Source organism: Heterocephalus glaber, unplaced genomic scaffold, assembly GCF_053883595.1.
Source record: "Heterocephalus glaber isolate CG9 unplaced genomic scaffold, H.glaber_assembly_v1.0 deba00001497, whole genome shotgun sequence".
NCBI classification, from domain to species: Eukaryota; Metazoa; Chordata; class Mammalia; order Rodentia; family Bathyergidae; genus Heterocephalus; species Heterocephalus glaber.
In genome coordinates, this window is record NW_028258320.1 from 14,274,737 (window position 1) to 14,296,587 (window position 21,851).

General features: G+C 39.5%; 1 protein-coding gene across 5 annotated transcripts in view; it reads right to left on the bottom strand.

The window, feature by feature from the left end:
• Adk (adenosine kinase) overlaps window positions 1-21,851 on the bottom strand; it is a 538,665-nt gene that overhangs the window by 489,656 nt on the left and 27,158 nt on the right. For 2 of the 5 annotated variants that reach the window (XM_087185403.1, XM_004846318.4), the window contains exon 1: window positions 9,221-9,576. The exons of the other annotated variants lie outside the window; for them this stretch is intronic. In XM_087185403.1, coding sequence (XP_087041529.1) covers window positions 9,221-9,234 — 14 coding nt within the window. In that variant the 5' untranslated portion in view covers window positions 9,235-9,576. Of the gene's footprint in view, window positions 1-9,220; window positions 9,577-21,851 lie in introns of those variants that run through there. 5 annotated transcript variants of the gene reach the window in all.

Here is a 21,851-nt window from a genome sequence, read left to right on the forward strand (position 1 = left end):
CGACGTGAATGAACTTTGAAAACACTGCACTCAGTGAAGAAAGCCAGCACAAAAAGCCAACTGTTACATGATTCTACCCATACAATGTCCAGAATAGGCAAATTCAGAAGCAGAAAGTACATTAGTGGGGGCGGGGGGTAACCTGCTAACAGGTATGAGGTTTTGTTTTAGAACGATGGTAACTGCTGGAATTGGTGGTAGTTGTACAAGCCTGTCAGTATAACAGAAACCACTGAGCTGTCCAGTTTAAAAGGTAGATGTTATAGTAAATCAATCATATCTCAATTAAATAAAAATTAAATAAAGAAAACAATTTGCCAGGCATGGTGGCACATGCTCGTAATCCCAGCTCTTGGAAGGCTGAGGCAGGAGAATCACCCCAAGGGCAAGGCCAACCTGGGCTAAATAGTGGGCTAAATAGTGAATTCAAGGCCAGCCTGAACTACAAAATGAGACCCTGTCTCAAAAAACAAAAAGCAATAACAAAAAAATTGACCTGCTATTTATAAAACACTAAACTCAACAACGTGGTATGAGGTTTTCACTCAAAATATGGTACTGCTAAATGAAATTAAAGACTTCAAAAGCACACATAGTATTCACCAAAACAGACAACAGGCTAAGTTATAAAACTAACCTTCATAGGTATAAAAAGGCTAAAGTCATAAACAATATATTCTCTGTATGTATAATACAGATATGTTTATAATATATATTAATACATTCCCTGACTATCATGAAGTGAAATTTAAAAGCAATTTTTTTTTGGTACTGGGGATCAAACTCAGGACCTTGTGCTGTCAAGGCAGGCGGTGGAACCACTGAGCTAAATCCCCGGCAAAAGCAAGTTTTTAAAAAAACACTAGGTTCAGGGCTGGGGATTTAGCTCAGTGGTTTCGCCACCTGCCCAGACTGTGCAACCCTATGACAAAATAAAAAATAAAAAAGGGCCAGGGGTGTAGTTTAGGATGAAGGCCTTCGGTTCAATTCTACTGAATACTTGTTGCTTTCACATTATTGTAAAGCAGAAAAATCGTTAAGTCAAACCATCCTGACTGGAAGTGTAGCTCGGTAGTACAGCACTTGCCTAGCATGACTAACGACCTAGGTTTAACTCCTAGTACAAAAAAAAAAAAAAAAAAAAATCCTAAAGCAGGGACCTATGTATAGGTAAGACTTGCACCAAGTATGGTGAGATTCACACCTATAATCCAAGATTCTGGGAAAGATGAGGCAGGAGGATCCCAAGTTTGAGGCCAATCTGGGCAATTTAGCAAGATCATATCTCAAAATTAAAAAATTTGGACTTGAACCCACAAACACATCAAAAGTAAATGACCAATTACAACATTCTTAGCCACGGAAGAAATGCAAACCAAACCACAACAAAATACAGCTATACGCTCATTAGAATGACTACAATACAATTTAATGGGTCTTTTTTTTTTTTTGGTACCGGGGATCGAACTCGGGTCCTTGAGCTTGCGTAGCAGGCGGCAAAACAACTGAGCTAAATCCTTGGCCCTACAATACAATTTAAAATGTCAAACATTTTCAAGAGTGTGGAACACTGATCTCATAATACCACTGGTGGAAATGTAAAATGTGTTAAATTTTTCATTTTGGATGATTAGTGGTTTTGAAAGTTAACATAATAAATCTATTCCAAGACATACAAATTCAATTGCTAGATATTTACTCAAATCCACACAAGGACTTATTTAAGAATGTTCACAGTAGCTTTATTCATTGTAGTCAAAAACTAGAAACAGCCCAGTCTGTCAACGACAATTTTTGCTATATACATATTATGAATTCCAGAGCATGGTGGTGAATGCTTGTAATCCCAGCACTCCTGAGGCTGAGGCAGGAAGAATGCCCCAAGTTCAAGGTCAGCCTGAACTACATAGTGACACCCTGTCTCAAAAAACCAAACACACACACCCAAAAAATATGTGATGGAGTATCACTCAGCAATGAAAAGGGAAAACCACACACACATCAAAATGCTCAACCTCAAAATTACCATGCTGAACAGAAGCAATCGATACAAATAGTCCTAACTGTATGAATCATTTACATGAAGTTCTGTAACAGGCAAATCTAATCGATGGTAAGAGAAGTCAGAAACAGTGTCTGGGTGGGGAGGGCAATGAAATTAACCACAAAGAGGCAGAAGGGAACTTTCTCAGGAGATGAAGATGTTCTATATCTTGACCTTGATGTTATTTTTTACAATAAAATATATTGTCAAAATTTGGGCTGGCAAAAAAAAAAATTGGGGCTGAGATATAGCCCAGTGGGAGATTGCCCACCTAGCATCTGTGAAGCCCTGGATTCAATCCCCAGTACTTCATTCAAAAACAAAGTACAGTGGACCCACGAGTTACAACCAACCTGACATACGGACAACTTGGGTTATGACCAGAATTTTAGTTTTAACATACAACTTCAAAGTCTTGAGTTATGGCCCGAATGCCAGCCGCTTGTGCTTCCAGATGGTCTCAGGTACACATTTAACCCTGAAAGAGTTCTGGAGGGAACATGACAACATCCTTCCTGTGTGGGGTTAATTGAGAAATCCTGGGCCAATGTCTCTCTAAGGACACTGAGATCTGCCTGTATAAAGGAGAGAGACTTTGAAGGCTGTGTAGAGGAGCCTGAGCCTTCAATCGACCAACTTGAGTTACAACCAATCCAAATTGAGTTTGTAGGTCAAGGGTCCACTGTATATTATATTATTAGCACTTTTTAAAAAGTGAACAGATGAGAGTAATACGTTTCTTGGATAGTAAGGCTAATCCTTGCTTCTGTGTTCAAAATCTTCTCTCTATTTGTGTACTCAAGGGTATGTGATTGCGTCCCTCTGCCCAGCATCATCTACTTTTGCACTTTATATTGGATGAACCTTTTCAGCATACAAATATGTTGAAATTTCGACCCTTTCTCCTAAAAACGTCAACCTAGCATGTATCTCCAACTACTGTTATTTCTTTGCTTTTGTTTTAAAAAAACAACAAAAAAACCCTTAAAAATTGTAAACGCTCCATTTAAATACCAACTTCTCCTAGAGAAAATTATTCATTTTAAATTCAATTTTCGGAACACATGTGTGACACGACTAACAAATATGTAGCAATTCTCAGGTTGTTTTGTTTTGGTACTGGGGACTGAACCCAGAGCCTTCACACTGGGCTACTCATCCCAAGTCCTGTTTTTATTTTTTTAAACAGGGTCTTACTAAGTCCTTAAATTTCCCAGGTTCCTCCTGCCTCAGCTTCCCAAAGTTCTGGGATTACAAGCATATGCCACCACCACACTTGTCATAAAGCATTTATTATGTCATCTTTTGTTTGTTTTCTTTTCTTTTTAAATTGTTTGGTTTAGTTTTTTGAGACAGGGTCTCGCTATGTAGTTCAGCTGGCCATGAATTCACAACAATCCTCCTGCCTCAGCCAGGGATTACAAGGATGCACCACTACTCCTGGCTCTAGTTTCTTTTCTGAGATATGATTTCACCATATAGTCCAGGCTTCCCTCAAACTGGAGAACCCCTCCCTCAACCTCCCCTAAGTGCTGGGATTACAGGCATGAGGCACCACTCCCAGTTATGTTATTTTAAAATTTTACAAAAATCATCCAGGATTAGTTATTGTTATTATCTCTGTTTAACAGACAGGAAACAATAAGTTCCATAAGGTTACATAAACTACCAAAAGTCAGACAGCAAATGATTCCAAACTTCAAGTCATGTATTTTTTTTGTTCAATATACTACATTTAGACACTCAAATCACTCCCCCCACTAAGGTCTTGCTAAATTGCTAAATTACCCAAGCTCGGTTCAAACTTGCAGTACTCCTGCCACAATCTGAGATCACAAGCATGCTTCTACACTCTCTTAACAGAAAAATGTCTGGCCAATGAAAAAAATTTAAATCTAGCCAACATAGGCTAATATTCCATTATTTTATAGTTCTAGTCAAATAACATTTCAACAACTGAAACTTACTGTAACAACGTGATTATAATATATGCATAGGTGTCTTAGTTTCTTTTCGATTTGCTGAGACCAAATACCCAACACCCACGAGTTAAGGGAGGAAAGGTTTATTTAGTTCACAACTGGTAGAGGTTTCAGTCCATAATCAGCTGGCTCCAAGGCAAGGTGGCTTGGCAGTGGGGCATAGAGAACCAGTTAATGGCAAGCAGAAGACAGCAAAACCAAGCAAGCAAGAGACCTTAGCAGCTGTTTTCTGCCCCTTTTATACTCTATCTAGGGTACCAGAATTAGGACAGTGCCAAGTCAGTGGATTGATTCAGCAATCACACCCCCTTAATTCCAGCATTGAACCATGAATCAATCACACATTCAAGATCCAGCCACCTCTGAAAAAGCCCCTTCTATGACCACATGAGGCTTTGGGAGACCATCTAAACACAAGCCATAACAATGAGGGACCAGATAATTTATTATCCAAATAGAAAACTTTTGAGAATTAATGAAAAGCTATTACTAATTGTGTCAGGATAACATGCATGATACCGGATTGTCCGAGGCAAACTCAGACATATGGTCATCCTACTTATAAATTAGCTTCATTGTTTAAAAAAATAAAAATCCATATTTCTGTTTTATTACAGTTTGTTTTGTTTTGTTTTTTGAAGACAGGATCTCACCATGTAGTTTAGGCTGGCCTCAAACTCATGACAATCCTCCTGCCTCAGCTTCCCAAGTGCTAAGATTACAGGCATACACCACCATGCTTGGCCTCAGTATTTTTTAAATAAGATTGCAAAACCATGGAGGCACAAAAGGGTAGATATGACTATTATTAACAAAATTTGCAGGAAAGGGTTAACATTCGGTCTAGATAATCATTTTGGTTCCAGTTTTATTTTGAACAGTTCTGTTTAATGTAGCAATACTGTGGCTACAAAGGTTTGGAACTGGAAAATCTTTTACATTTTTTTCAAACAAAGATGACCTATTTATAAATATGAACATTAACAGCTGACAACACTGCACATAAGACAAGGATTCTTGTTTTGGTTCTTTAAAGTTCTTCAAATGAAACAATTTCACGTTCCTTTAAAAGCTCATTTGACATACTAAGAAATCTCAAAACAAAAAAATATGTGTGCAGTAATCTGAAATTTACCATTGTTATATTAAAAAATCCCATAGGTCCTGAAATGAGTTTGAAAATTGTTTAAATCCTCTAAAGAGACCAAGTCAACAAAGAAAGACAGTTTCAACCTTACAATAATTTTAGTCTCCATATGAATGTTATCCAGCTGAGTGGCTTGGCAGAATCTGTCCGGATATACCTCAAAAAGTCTTGAGTGTTAGAAGAAAAATACCCCAGGTCCCCAGCCAGAGCCCACATAAATTTTCCAGCATAGGCCTACCCCACAGAAGTGGTTCCAGAATCATCATGTAGGGCAGTCATAGCCAGAGGTCCCAGAATAGTCTTACACCAAACCCAACCTGTCTAGGCAGGCAAAGAAAGGGCTCTTTGGCTATACAGAAAACACTGTCTCCCCAGCTCATTTGCCCCATCTTCCCTGGCTCAAACAGAATAAACAGTGCCCCAAACCAGACCAGACACCAATGTTCAGAAAACAAGGCAATATTCAGAAGGTTATTTTTAAATATTGTTGTTCAGGAGATCTAAATTCTATCTTGAGCTCAACCAATGTAAAAGAAAGACATAACACTTCCACTTGGACACAAGGTCCAGTACAGAGAAAGAAGAAAAAAAAAAAAATACTCGCTAAGATCCTCTTTGAATCTTACATTTTCCTATGTCTCCTGAATTTAACTCAGGCTTCAACTTTCCTACTGAGCCAATAAAATGACAAAAGTGTCAATTTGTCAAATAAGTTCTATCATTTCCCAAATGAAGACTAGTTGGAATATGATATACATAACAAGGATAAAAGTTGTCCAAGGATAATTGGTCTCAGAGGCTGTAAATTTATACAGTCTATCAGTAATGATGTAGTACAGTGGAATACAAATGATGAAAGTCTGACTCTTTCCAGCCAAATAATTCAAAGATCTTAAATTTAAATTTTTTTAAAAAAGGAACAGAAAAGCTTTGATTTCAAATCATTTGTCAGACCTCATGGGAGGCTGAGGCAGGAGAATTATTATGAGTTCAATGCCAACTTGGGCTACATTGTGAGTTCATGGCCAGCCTGAACTACACAGCAAGACCCTGTTTCAAAAAAAGTAAAAATAAAATCATTATTTAAATGTCCTAATAGTTGAATGCTACACTCAAAAGGGCTCTAAATGAGCTAGATCTATGCAACTATTTATGTGAACATGAACAAATCATATTATCTCTGCACTTTGATATCTTCAACTGTAAAACTAGAGAATTAGATGACTGAGTTTATTTCCTGCTTAAAATATAAGATTTAAACATGTCTTTTCAGATGACAACATTCCCTAGCAGACTCAAAGTACTTTTAATAGGAAGGTCATATTTCATTTATAAAATGCCTTAAAATTTAAAAGCATTTCTACACTTAACCAGTAACTCTGGAGGATATGTATTAGTATCATCTCTACTGAGTTATTTCATGAAACAAATGTCCGGAGCAGGAAATGGAAGATCGGTAACTCTGAAAAAGGCCCTCAGTTGGACAGTAGATGTGTTGAACACTGGTCTGACTTCTAATCCCATATCCTTTTCTAGTCATGGCAAAGAGTCACATATATTTGGTATAAAAGCAGGAATATTGGACATAGTCAGATTTTGATAACTTGAGATTACACTTCTCACTAGTAAAAAGGTTCACAATACCTATTTTTGGAAGCTACCCTTAGAATGGGCATAAAATCAGAACATGGCTAACTTTCTAACTGATAAAAATCTAAAGATATGACATAATGGCAGTAAACTACAATCCTCACTGGGAACTTCCAGAAAGCTGTCATCACATGGGATCCCTTCACCTTCAGGAGTCTCCCTGCCTACCCCTGAACCTGTTATCAAGTTTCTTTCAGGACCAGAGAAAGAAAAGCAAAAGAATACTATAGATCTCATAATACGTATTTTATAATTGTTGCCCACAGAAGCAACTTTTCCAGGGTCGGGGATTTAGCTCAGTGGTTCTGCTGCCTGCCTCGAAAGCGCAAGGGCCCGAGTTCGATCCCTGGTACCAAAAAAAAAAAAGAGAAGCAACTTTTCCGAGAAAGTAGTACATTGTTTCTTTGGGCATCAGATCATGGGGCACCAGATCATGGAAGTCTGGGTTCAATTCGTAACTGCCACTAACTGATTTTCCAAACAGCACTAAACTTTTTTCGGTCTCAGTTCCTCAGATGAAAAATGTAGTCACTGGTTTAGGTAATACCTAAACGAGCTTGTTTTGAGCCATTATCACTAGAGTTGAAGACTTGGTAAACATAGACTAACACGTGAAGAAGGACACTTACTGAATGTCAAGTTATCTATCTTTACAAAGTACATCCACCTAAGGCAGTAACAATTTTTAAATCAATCTTCTGAAAACAACCACATTCAACCCCTACATTTAAAGATGCATCTTGCTGTCACTTGCTACGCAGCAAAAACTTTAGAGTTGGATTTTTCTCCAATGAGGAACAGCCAGGAAGATGATGGTCAACATGCATGAGGCCCTAGGTTCAGTCAGTGCAAAACAAAACAACAACAACAAAAGAAATCTAAGGGAAAAAAAACACAAAGAAATCTAAGGGGGTCACAAGGCACACCCTAGTAATCACAGCTACTTGAGAGAATAAAACAAAAGGATGCCCAGCTTGGACAACTTAGGGAGATCTATCCCAAAACTTAAAAATTGCAAAAGCCTGCAGATGTAGCTCAGCAAAAAAGTGCTCTGGGTTCGATCCCCAGGGGCTGAAGGACAAAAAAAAAAAAAAAAACCTGAATTCACTGACTTTTAAGATAGAAAGCACTGGACCAGCAAACCAAATGAGCAGCAGTCTGTGAAGATGAGAATGGAAGTCAGAGTGAGGAGGGGGTTGATTAAGTCTGTGTAACATCATTATCCTAATTTATGCTGCCACACTGTACTGTTAGTTTTAAAAGCTAGACTTATATGCTGCAATGTAATTTACTGTGAAACCTTCCCATGTGGGCATCCATATTTTAGCCACTGAGTTTCTCCTGCATAATGAGACAAGTACTCATTTTCTGTTAGTACAGAATTATGCAATTTAAGAGAGAAGGCTGTGTTGCATCTTACCTTATGTTACCTGAGGAGTAGACTCTAAAACTCTCCTAAATATTGTGTAATCAAAATTTCCACCGAGAAGCCGTTAAATCACTAGGATTTAGACCCCTGGAAACACATCGCACCAAAATTACCTTATTTCTCTTCATATTTGTGCTGGGGCCTCCCTTTCTTTAGAACAATGAAAGCCAAAGTCTGCTTTAAAAGAAATGGGTCAAAAAACTGAGTAAATAAAGCCATTTATCTCTTTTTATAAACAGTTGAATTAGCCGAAGTTAAACATTCACTAGAGGGTACACTCAGAAAGTGGACAAGCCCATTATCTTACTGCCATTCACTAGAAAGAACCTTCCAAACTGGAAGCATGATTTGTGAGCGTTTTACTGCTTTCATTATATGCCTAACATCTCACAAAATGCATTTCCCTTGAGACGCTCAAATAAAAGTAGGTAAACAGATGGAACCTTTGAGAACCTGAATAATAATTCCAGCCATAAGCAAATATTTTAGGGACAGTTTCATAACTTGGAATCAATCTACACCAGAGAGAGGGCAACTTTGCAGAGCTGCTCATGGGCAACCATGAAGTTCTATCAGAAGGCATGACTCCCGGGCATAGGCACAAATTTTGCATGTCACGTTCCTCGGGCCCGGGGTCACCTCGGGCGCGTGGGGAGGAGGGAACGGTAGGGAGCTGCATTTTTCAAGAGAAATCTATTACATACACAGGCAACCTTCAACCCCTAGAATCTGGGCGAGGGTCATTTCAACCCAGTGGTGACTCACAGGGCACCGCCATGTGCCACAGACCCCAAAACTTCTTTGGAAAGCAGAAAATGCCCTGATGAAAAAGTGCAATGGGGACCTCCAACAAGAGGAGACCGGCGGCCAACGGAGGTTGCAGACCACCCAAGTGAAGGGGCAACAGTTCTGCGGTCTCCAGCCTAATGCGCAGCCCAAGCGCCCTTTAACCTCCGACTACTCGTTACCTGACGGACGTCATGACTTCTCTTTTCTGCCCCAGGCCACAGCGCGCGCGTCCGATGCTCTGCGTACGCCCGGCAGCAGCAGGTACCAAGCTCCCGCTCCTGGGCTCCAGCTCTCAGCAGCCCGGAGCGCGTCCTCACACACCCCGCGCGCGGGCGGCCCCAGGCGAGCTGGCCCTGCGCGCTGATTGGCGGCGGCCGGAGGGAGGCGGACGCCCCGCCTCCGGCCGAGGGCTGGAGTTCGTCCTCGGGAGCCGCGGGCGGAGGTCGGCAGCGGGCGCGGCTCGTGCTGGCTCGCCGGCTGGCCAGCTGGCGGGCTAGCGGGCTGGCGAGTGGCAGCGGTGGCCATCTTGAGTCCTGGTATCCGCGTCCCTCACCCCCGTCCTGGCTCCCCGGGGCACGAGGTTGGGTGCCCGCCTCAAACATGGCCGCGTCGCTGGCACCCGGTTTTGTAGTCGCATGGCCCACGGTCTACCTCGGCGTGCTCAGGTCTCTCACTGCCCTCGGAAAGGAGACCCTGTCGGGGCGAATCGCGGGTGGGGTTCAAACTGCAAAACCCTTCTTGCAGAAGCAAAGCAACCCCCTGGGAAACAGCAGGGGAGAAGCGAACTCGTGGCAGCAGCAGAACGTGTTAAATTCCTGTCAGCTGCCTTTGGGAGTCACTTGCTGAGTCTCACGGTCCCAAATGTTCTTGAAGTTCGGAGACACTTAAAGTAGTACACTTAACACGGAAGTGTCCACGGTTCGCTTTAAACTTTGTGAACCATACACTAAATGGGTGAAGGCTGGACATCCGGTATTTTTTGCATGTTTCTCGGTGATTCAGGTATGTATAGTTTCATACCTTCTGGGTCATTTGCCACACAAATTGTCAGACTACATTACCTTGCTCAAAAGTATGCAGGTGATAAAACATGCATTTAGGCCACAGGAGAAGGACTGGAAAGTACCCTAAATCCTGGTTCCAACTGTGGAGCGGTTAATGTAGTGAAAGGGTTAAGAAATTGTGTAATCTCAGGTTGAGGCGAGTTCCGGCCCAATCTGTACCATAAGAGGGAGCCAGGGATTTAGCTCGGTGGCACTGTGCTTGCCTCGAAAGCCCAAGGTCCTGAGTTCGATTCCCAGTACCAGAAGAAAAAAAATAATTGATTGTGAACCACTAATAAGACAGGAAAATGAGTGCCAATTCCTGAAAGATCGGGAGGGGGGAAACATCAGTAAATGCTTAATGCCCAAGCTGCTTTTCTTTATTCCTTCTTTATGTGATATTGAAATGTGGCTGATGGGACTGAAGTACCTGAATTATAATCTAATGTATAAATTTTAAAAGTAAAGCAACTGGATTTTCCTGTTAAGTGCTTGGAAAACAGTCCCCCAGAATGAAATCCTCAGAAGCAAAATTTTTCTCTGACCATCTGTCCTCTCTTCTTTTTATCCCCAACAATTCAAGCCGTAGAAACTAGAATTTATCTTCCCCAAGGAAGCTCCTAGAAACTAGAGACACCTTTTTCCTGAAGCAAATTAGAAAGCCTAAAAACATTGTCTTAACCCACCTTTCTGCCTTGGAGCTAGCCATAAAGAAACTTTGTGCCGGAAGTGGTGGCCCACACCTATAATCCCAGCTATTCAAGAGGCTGAGGCAGGTGGGTCACAAGGCCAGCCCAGGCAATTTAAAGAAACTTTGTCTCATAATAAAATAAAGGCTAGGGATTTAGCTCAGTGGTAGAGCACTTGCCTGGAATGTATGAGGCCCTAGGTTCAATTCCTAGCACTCCAAAGGAAAAAAAAAAATTTTCCCTCTGGCCTGCCTTTTCTTATAGTAAGTAGATCCTAAGACACCCATTTCATAAGGGGTCCTGACCTATACTGGGAAAGAAGGTATGCTGCACAGAAAGAATAAGAAGACTGAACAGACAGGCCTTGCTGGGTTTTCCCACTACCTCTATGAGCACTAAATCATACTATTTTTGTCCAATCATTTTTACAGTGTAATTCATACTTAATTGAACATAAGCATTAAAATGGACAGCCACCTCAAGTCTTTGGGTCTTCATTCTGAAGGCTCCTATTTCACCTGAAACTATAATCAAATAAATTTATTATGATTTCCTCTTATTAATCTATTATCTTTTGTTCAAGGGTGTTGGCCATGACCATTTGAGACAGGTAGGAAAAGGATTTCTGCATTTCCTCCCCCACATTCCTTTAAAACATAATTTTATTGTTTTAGTTGTACTAATTTTTTTTCTATTTTTGTTGTTGTTGTCATCTTTAGTTGGTTGGTTGTTGTGCTGGGGATTGAACCCAGAGTGTCACACATGCTAAACAGGAACCCTTCAACTGGGCTACATCCCCAGCCACATTTCACATTTTAACCACTGAAAACTTAGCATGCAACTTAGGGCACTGTAAGTGTAAAATACATGCGAGATTTTTCAAGGCATAGCATATATATCAGTGTTATATTGATTACATATTGAAAAGACAGTATACTACTATCTGTGTTAGCTAACATAAATTATTGAAATTTAAACTTCATTTAACTTTCTAAATGTGGCTACTAGAAATTTTTAAATTATATGCATCTTGTTTTTCTACTGGACAGTGCTATTCTCCATGCAGTCATAAGTTAGTCTCTTCTTACCTATCATTATGTCTATGATAGCATAATTATGTTCACAAATTCAAATGAGTGGAATTATCTATCTGATTTAAAAGAAGGAAAAAAAGAGGGATTTGTTCCAATTAATTGATGTATGCCTGGATGAATTTTATGAATTGCTTAAAGAAGTGATTGTTTCTATAGCTCATGTGTATTTATAGTCTCTGAAAAACCTTGATCATATAATAAAGGAGCATGGAAGTAGTTTTACTGTATCAATATTACTTAATTCTTTGAACTCCTTCAGAGATACATGCCAAAAATCCTATTATGATTTATTATAAAAAAACTGTTATTTCCACCCCCTTCTCTTCCTCTTTCTCCCCATCCTCCTACTCTTCTTTTTCTTCTTCTTCTGTATTTCCAATGAAGTGTCAAGATCATTCACAAAGTGATTTTTGCTATAGTTCTATTAATGTCCATTATATTAATAACTTTTAAAATACTCATCCTTGTTTTGTTTTGGTTTTTTTGGTAGTGGGGATCGAACTTGGGACCTTGCGCTTTCGAGGCAGGCGGCAGAACCACTGAGCTAAATCCCCAGCTCATCCTTATTTTGTATCATTTCTCCCTCTTTTTCTGGGTTCTCTGATTTTAATTGAGCATTTTGTATAATTTCATTCTATCTACCCTCTTACAACATCAATTATATCTTTGAAATATTTTAGTGGTTACCCTAGAGTTATATTTAAGTGTTTAAAAATGACTGGTTTCTCCCTGTCCCAGCAAAATTTTGCTTCAAGTATATCTGTTCTTCTACCAGATGGCAAATTGCTTTCAGGATAGAAGGAGCCTCAAGTTTCGGCTTACCATAAGTTTGTCCTTCTCTGAATTTAGTTCATTCATATTCCTTTTGTGCATTTAAATAAAAATGTGACTTCTTAATTTTTAAAAAAATCAAATTAGTAGCCAGCCATGGTGGCGCATGCCTGTAATCCCAGCACTAGAAATGCTGAGGCAGGAGGATGGCTTCAAGTTTGAGGCCAGCCTGGACTACACAGTGAGTTCAAGACCAGCCTGAACTACATAGTATGACCCTGTCTCAAAAACAAACAAACTCAAATTAGTAAGGAAGCCAGTTTATACAAATCTGATTTTCCTTGCTAGACATCTAAAAACATCAACTATTTCAGAAATTTCAGGTTTCTTTAGAAAATGCTATTTTTAGCCTTAGCTTGACCCTTTAATTTGCCTGTTCTCTTTAAATGCCCATCTAAAATGAAGCTGTAGTATAAATCTGATGTGTTCATTCCCTGAGTAAAAGCGTTAAAACACTGAGCTGTACTTGGCATTGAGGGACCTTGACCAAATGTGCACAAGCTGTGTTAGTTGTTCCTCTAGGTTAAATAGAAACTAAAGCAAAGATGCAGCTGGATAACAATTTGAAGTAGCGGAGACACTAACTCAAGTTTCCTTCCTCCTCTTACAGGAAATAATAGATAATCCACATGGACTCAAACAAGGAATAATCCTTAGGATTTCAAAACCTCATGGTAACTTGTAATACAGGGCACAGTATGGTATAAAGCACTGCTTCTCAAACTTAATATGCATACAAATCCTTTGGGTAATCTTGTTAAAGTTCAGGTTTGATTCAGTAAGTATCAGTAGCCAAGATTTTGCATTTCTTTATCTTCTCAGGTCTCACGAACTGCTTATGGTCCGTGGGGCAGACTGAGTAGCAAGGTTATAAAGGTAGCAAGACAGACTTGGTGTGGAACTCCTGCTACACTTCCTATTAGCTATGTGACCTGGGGCTGGTTCTTAACCTATCATTCCCTAAATTTTGCCAGGACATGCTTTTCAGGGCATAGTAAAGATTAAAAGGTAATTAACTCTTGCCAGGGATTTAGCTCAGTGGTTCTGCCACCTGCCTCGAAAGCATCTGGTACCCAAAAAAAAGAAAAAAATGAAGATTTTTCAAAAAGTAATTAACTCTAGTAAAGTGTCTAATAGACTTCATGGCACATAATATTATCATTATTTTGTTATTATCACACTATCTGAAATTACACCTCTAGGGGACAGAGATGTAGCTCCGTGGTAGAGCACTTGCCTAGTGTTGTGAGAGATCCTGGGTCTGGTCCCCTGTACCACAAAATAAATTTAACGTCTCTGGGAAGCATGACACTAAACCAAATAGAACTTGGCCTTCTACAAAATCAAATGTGCTTTTTTTCATGTTTAACATAGTGTGAAAAAAAATTCTTTTGATATTTAGTATTAAGATTTTAAGCCGGGGATTTAGCTCACTGGTTCTGGCACCTGCCTCGAAAGTGCAAGGTCCCAAGTTCAATCCCCAGTACCAAAAAAAAAAAAATTTGGGCCAGGGATTTAGTTCAGTGGTTCTGCCACCTGCCTCGCAAGTACAAGGACCCGAGTTCAATCTCCGGTACCAAAAAAAAAAAAAAAAGATTTTAAAAGGTGTGTGTGGGGGGGTGTTCCCGGTGTAGCTCAGTAGTAGACTACCTACCTAGAATGTGGGAGGCCTTCGATTAAATCTCCAGCGCTGCAAAAAAATAAATAAATTTTTGAAGCCCTAACTTTGCTACCAAAACAGCTAAACTTAAACCTTTAGCTACTTTTAAAGAAATATATTAAGGTTTGTATCATCGAGGAATGATATGGGTCTGCAATATTCAAGTATTTCATCAGCAGCCAGGCGCGCTAGCGCACAACTGTAATCCCAGCACTCAGGAGGCTGAGGCAAGAGGGTTGCCACAAGTCCGAGGCCAACGTGGGCTACATAATGAGTTTAAGGCCAGCCTGGAATGCATAACAAGACTCTGTCTCAAAACAAACAAACAAACAAAAAACAACCAGGTAGGAATAAAAGTAAAGGTACACTTTTCCAGATAAAGGCATTTCTTTTGATTCATAGCAACTTCCTTTCCTCAGCCATTTATTCTTTTTTCCTAATCTTTCCCTATACCCACTTCCACTTAGTCTTCCCCAATACACATGCACTACTTTTGATCAATTTTCTAAGCAATTTACTCAAAGGCCTACCTTACTCCCTTTAGGGGAAAAGTCAATTCAAATGTTTAACCTTCAATAACCCACTTACAACTTGATCAAGAAAAGTGAGTCAGGACAGTGGTGACAAACCCCTGTAATCCCAGTAACCTGGGAAGCTGAGGCAGGAAGATGGCAAATTCAATTTTAAGCTCAGCCTAGGCAACTCGATGAGACCTCAAAATAAAAATATTTAGAAGGGCTGGGAAAAAAGGGGGTGGTGGGACATAGCTCAGGGGTTCAATCCACAGTACCACCAAAAAAAGGTTTATCAATAATTTTAATAAGTATTCTACCTGCCTTATCTAATCTTGGCTTTGTTTTTTTTTAATGGATGATCTATAGTTCTTTTATTTATTTATCTATTTATCTATTTATTTATTTATTTTTTGGTATAGGGGATCGAACTTGGGACCTTGCACTTGCAAGGCAGGTGGTGGAACCACTGAGCTAAATCCCTGACCCCTAATCTTGGGTTTTTAAAAACCAGATAGCTTGGGCCAGGGATTTAGCTCAGTGGTTCCTCTGCCTACCTCACAAGCACAAGGACCTGAGCTCAATCCCCAGTACCAAAAAAAAACACAAAAACTGATAGCTAAACCCAAATAGCTAAACTCCCCTAGAAAGCATAACAAAGAAGTGGACCCACCTATTAATCTTTTCAACAGATGCTTCAGGGCCCAAAATAATAGAAATGTTCTCTTCAAACATTGTTAAGGGTGTTGTTAAGGGTGCAATAAAAAAAGCACTCTCAAACGTTATTAGTGGCAGTATAAATTAGTATGTTTCTAGAAAGCTTTTTAGCACTATGTATCAGAAATTCCATTTTTCAGGCAACTATCGTTAAAAAACAGTCTATCAACAAAGATTTGTGTATCTAGTTACTTATTTCAGCATTAGCAATACCAAAAACTTATGTCCTAAAAACCAGAAAGAGTAATAGTTAAATAAATTACAGAAGACAGTTATGGAGCTATTACAAATGTTTCAGTAAGTGTTTGGTTAAGGATATAGGAAAATACTCATATTAAACAAAAAATTTTTAAAGGGCTGGGAATGTAGCTCAGTGGTACAGAAAAATAAAAAAAATTTTAAAAAGCAAACAATCATCTTTTTTTTTTGAGACAAGGTCTGACTATGTAGTTCAGCAGACTGGACTTGAACTCACTTTGCAGCCCAGGCAGGCCTCAAACTCACAGTGATCCTCCTGCCTCAGCCTACGTGCTGGGATTACAGGTATGCACCACTATAACTGGCCCTATACATTGGTTTTATAGTCATAACATTTTTGTAATACTAAATCTTTTCTCTTTCAAATGATTTTAAAAAGCAATACATTCCTTGCCTTTAAAAAAAAAAAAACTTGTATTTGTAAAATCACAACCATCAAAACTAACATTTTTTAGAACTGGATTTTATACATATCTCATCTTTTCATGTAAAGAATTTTTGGGGGGAAGGGAAGTACTGGTGAGTGAACCTAGGACCTTAACATTCCTATTTTTACCCCCAAGACAGTCTTGCTAAATTCCCCAGGTTGGGCTCAAATTTACCTCCCAGAATGCTGGGATTATGGGCATATGATACCACTCCTAGTTTGTAAAGATTCTTAAAGATAGAAATAACAAAAAACAATGTCTTTATGATTGTCTTGGTTAATTTTAAATCATAACTCCACAAAAAATAAAAAATGTAAATATTACTTTAGGCTTTGCCTAAGAGCTCAGCTGTCATTACATGAATGTGGAATGTTTGCCCTGCAAGCTACTTAAAAATACATCCCCTCATTTAATATTGATAAAGTAATATTTTTAAAACCCTTTATATCATATTCCAAAAAGAGAAACTTCTTAAAACTTGTCTCCCTAAAATACTCTGTTAGTTTAAAGCTCTGGAGCCTAAGGATGTGAAGAGAGGAATCCTAATCCTGGACCTACCAATAATTTTATGACCTTCCACAAATCATTACTTCTTTACTATCAGTTTCCTTATTTGAAACACAAAGGAGTTTGTCCTGGGTGACATCTCAGGTCAATTTCATTTCTTATTAGAAAATAAAAGAAAAACTCTCCTATGTCTCAATACAAATTGGGTTGTTTTTAAAGAACTGATCAATTTTAAGTAGCTTTAATTATGGACAAAGTTATTCAGACAGACAGTGCTAAATGCATTAACTCTCTTCCCCAAAAGACATGAGATTTATTGTTTCCTTTTACTAGCTGCATATTCTTATGTCATATTTCATTTTAATATCATATATTCCAACACAATACAGTCTTCAAATTAAACCTGACAATTTATTTCCCTGGAGAATGTGAAGAATATAACATTTGGTTGATTGAACTTTATTTAGTAAGAATTTTTAGCAAAACTCCCTCCCCAACACACCCACACAAGTGCTTCTTTATTTTCAGCAACTACACATCTCTAAAGCTCAAAGAAAAGCTCGAATCAAAAGGTACAGGACAGCAGTGCTTCCCAATTATTCATGCTGAAAGAAAATATTTTTTAACTGTACAATTTAATATCACACTTGTTTCATAATGGAAAGGACAAAAATGTAGAAAGAACATCACCCAACAAAAGTAAAAGATAGGGGCCGAGGATTTAACTCAGTGGTGCCACTGTCTGCCTCGAAAGCACAAGGTCCCAAGTTTGATCCCCAGTACCAAAAAAAAGAAGTAAAAGATAGCTCTTCCCAAAGGATTGTTCGTAACTTTATGTAATATATCCGTTGTGACGCTTTTCCTTATTTTTATCATTTCACTCTAGACCCCTATCTATGATACTTTACAAATAAGCTTTTAGGAATCATTCATTCATCAATTTATTAAGCATCTACTTACTAGACTAGAGATTCAGCAAAGATCAGTAACACGCGCTGCCCCTGCAGAATTTACACACTAAGGGGATACAGACAATTGAATAATCAAGTAACAGATAAGAACATCAAGTGATAAAATATGCTATACAGAGAATTAAAAGCAGCAGATTGGTGTCAAGAAAGCCTCCTTTACATAGGTAGTCAAGGAAGTTCTCTATACCGAGAGAACTGAGTGACAAGAATAGCCAAGTGGAGGAAGGGCATGTCAGACAGAGCAGCCCTAAAATGAGAACCAGACTGACCTGGACCTGCAGTGTGAAAACAGAGAAAGAAGGGTGGGAGGAAGAGCAGCATGTGGCCAGTGTAAAGAACATTTTGTTAGACTCCATAATCCTAGGAAGTTCTGATTTTTTTTTTTTTAACGAACATAACAGGAAGTCACTGTAGCCAAGTTTTAAACAGAGGAGTGACATGATATTTTGTTTAAAAGATCACCCTGGCTATCGTGTGGAGAATAAACAGAGGAGCATGAAAGCAGAAAGACCAAATTAGAAACCTACTGCAGCAATCCAAGTAGCAGATCATATTAGTTTGAACCACAAAGATAGTGGTGGACAAGGAGAGGTAGATGAATCCAGGAGAGACACTTGGGAGGTAGACTGATAAGACATATTGGCAGACTGCAAGTGCGGCACTAAGGAAAAGGAAGGGATCGTGCATAACTTCTGCATCCCTAGTCTGAATGAGACCTCTGCAGCAAACAGACCGTTCTCTAAATAGGACAGATTTTAGGACGGAGTATACAATCTCCCCTGGCACACAGAAATCCAGTGATTGTCTGCACACCTGCACCGACCATCCTTGGACCCTCAGTCATTCTTTATGACCATAGCCCCTTTCCAAAACCCTATATAAACTCAGTTTTCTTTCCCAGCTAGTTGCTGAAATCAGCCTCCGATTTCAGTCCCTGTTCACACCCACACAAGAATAAAGCTTTTTTCACACAAAGCCTGTGTCCAAGTGGCCTCTCACATGCCATTTATAATACCTTCCACTTGTGGAACCCGAGAAAGTGGACAAATCAAGCTCCTGTTTACTGAGATAAACAGAGAAGATGAGCAGCTTAGAAGAGCAGTTCTAGCAGAGGTAAGGATGAAAATACAGATTTTTTTCTTTCTATTCTTCCTTACTCCACAGTGCCTACTCTTTTCTATTGACAGACTAAAAGGGGATGTCAAGAATTTTATACGTAGTTTTATGTGGATAATACCCTAAGAAGGGAACCTTCTACCATGGTATTGGTTGTAGCCATAGGTATGTATATAAATAAAATAATATGTAAAATTTGGAGGGCTTATATACCATGTGCCAGATGCCATGGTATATAGCTTTTTGGTGGTACTAGGGTCTGAAGCCAGGGCCTCTGCACGGAGCTTAATCATCTGTTTTGTTTTTTGAGACAGTCTTGCTAAGCTGCTAGTCTGGCTAGGCTCAGACTTGTGATCTTCCTACCTCAGCCTCCCAGAGGTTTGGGGTTACAGGCAGACATCACCATGCGGGCTACCCATGCTATCTATTTACAAGTACTGTCCAACTTGAATTTACAGTAACCCTGCCAGGATATACTTTACAGAGGTAAACTAACTTGCCCAGCAGCACACTTTACAGAACAAAAATCCACACTCTACTAGTCTGCTTCCAGGACTTGGGCTCACAACCAATGCAGTGTTGATGGAATAGAGCCAAGATACTCTTATATGTCTGAGAATTTATAGATATCCAAGTTTTTACACACTATGTTTTCAACCCAGAAGGGTGATTTCACCCACTCACAGCCTTCTGAATAGTTAAGAGTCCTATACTTTCAGAACTTGCTTCTCAGTCCACTTTTTTTTTGGAGAGAGTCTCACTATGTAGTTTAGACTGGACTTGAACTCACTGTGTGGCCCAGGCTGGCCTGGAACTCATGGCAATCCTCCTGCCTCAGCCCCCTTAGTGCTGAGATTACAGGTATGCGCCATCATACCTGGCTCAGACCTCATTTTTTTTTTTTTTTCAGTCCTGGGGATGGAACTCAGGACCTTGCACTTGTGAGGCAGGCGCGGTGCCGCTGAGCTACATCTGGTCCCAGACCTCATTTTTAAAAACTTCAACCATCTTCAACCATAATTTCATTTCTGTTAAAATCACAAAAGAGAATGTTGACAAATAAAAGGCCTTTTATAAAAAAAAAACAACAAAAAAACCCCACAAAAACCACTGTACAAGAATTTAGAAGCACATAATGAATAGCAAATTTACTATCAAGCTAAGGCCCCATCCTGGCCAGGTGCAGTGGCACATACCTGTAATCCTAGCATTTAGGGAGGCTCAGGCAAAAAGATCGCATGTTCAAATTCGGCCTGTGTACCCAAGTGAGACTCTATCTCAAAACAAAAATACAAAATTTTTTAAAGGCCTGGGGATATAGCTCAGTAGAAGAGTGCCCTTGGGTTGGATCTCCAGGACTGCCAAAAACAAAGCGAAATAAAAACAACCCATTCCACCCATTCAGCTTATGATTTAAGTAAAATTATTAACTACTTGTACCAAGATTTTTTTTTTTTGAGACAGGATCTCGCTATGCTGTCCAGGGTGGCCTCAAACTGGGGTGATCCTCCTGCCTCATTATCCCGAGTGCTGGGATTAGAGGCATGCACTACCACACCTGGCCCATACCAAGGATCAGAGTAGAAAACACAAATGTTCACACAAGGTGCCATTGTTTTGGAGGAGGGAGATATCTTTTGTCTAATTCCTAGTACTTACGGATCTCTACATGGGAGCAAAAAAATGTAATTGTGTCCTCAGAATAAGCACGGATGGCAGGAATTTGTTTGTGGTACCAAGGATTGAATTCAGGGCATGCCACTGAGCTACATCTCCAGCCCTTTTTTTTTAAAACAGGCTCCCAATAAGTCACAGAGTTGCCCAGAGGCTAGGTTTGAAGTTGTGATCCCTCCTGCCTCAGCTTCCCAGAGTGATGGGATTATAGGTGTGTACCACCACCCATGGCCAGATTGTGCAATTTTAACTGGAACATATTCTAAAAATAATCACTTCTATCTGTTTCTTTTCTAAATGATTGAACTGCTATCTAAACATTTTTCCTTCCTTCAGTGTTTTTAAAGAAGACATTTGGGGGAGGGGGCAGCACAAGAGCAGATTTCTCTCAAGTTTCAACAAAAATGTCACCACCTCAAACTGACTGTTGTGCAGGGAAGGCGCAATTAAATGCAAATGTAACCTTCAGGCATTGTAAGGAGGCAGCTGTTATCTATCACATGCCAAATAGAACTTTTCGGGTAGTAGCAGGCAGCAAATTTAAAACATCATAGTATTTTTAAACCTTAAACTGTATCTTCAAAAACACAGTACTCTCAGTATTCCACAGAAAAATAATATATTTAAACCAAAAATAGATTGAGTTCCCAATGTGGAGAACAGGGAAGAACTATTAAAAGTAATCATCCAGGGCCAGGCATTTAGTGTAGTGGCACCACGCTTGCCTTGCAAGCCTAAGGTCCTGAGTTCAATTGCAGGCACTGAGAAAATAAAAGAAAAAAAGCAATCATCCAGGGCCCCTGAGGGCAGGAGGTATCCTCTGTAGTAGCACTTTTCTAGCCCATGTGGGGCTCTGGTTTGCATGCCCTGCACCATAAATGAAAAATAATAACATTCATCAACTTTCAGTAACAGGGAAGTAACATGGCCGGGGATTTAGCTCAGTGGTTTTCACCACCTGCTGCACAAATACAAGGACTCAAGTTCGATCCCTGGCACCAAAAAAAAAAAAAAGTAACAAAAGCATGGCTATATAATTCAGTCACATTTTTCAAAATAATCATAATTGTGGCAGATTAAAAATGGCCATCATTTCAGCCAGACAAGGTAGCACATACCTCTACTCCCAGTTTCTTGGAAACCTTGGAAGCAGTATCACAAGTTTGAGACTAACCTGGGACACTTTGCCTCAAAATTAAATTTTTTAAAAAAGGGCTGCAGATGCAGCTCAGTACAAGGCCCTGCGTTTAATCCTCAGTTGCATGAAAAAAAAGTTATAACTTCTTGAAGGCAAGAGTCTTTGTCCTGTC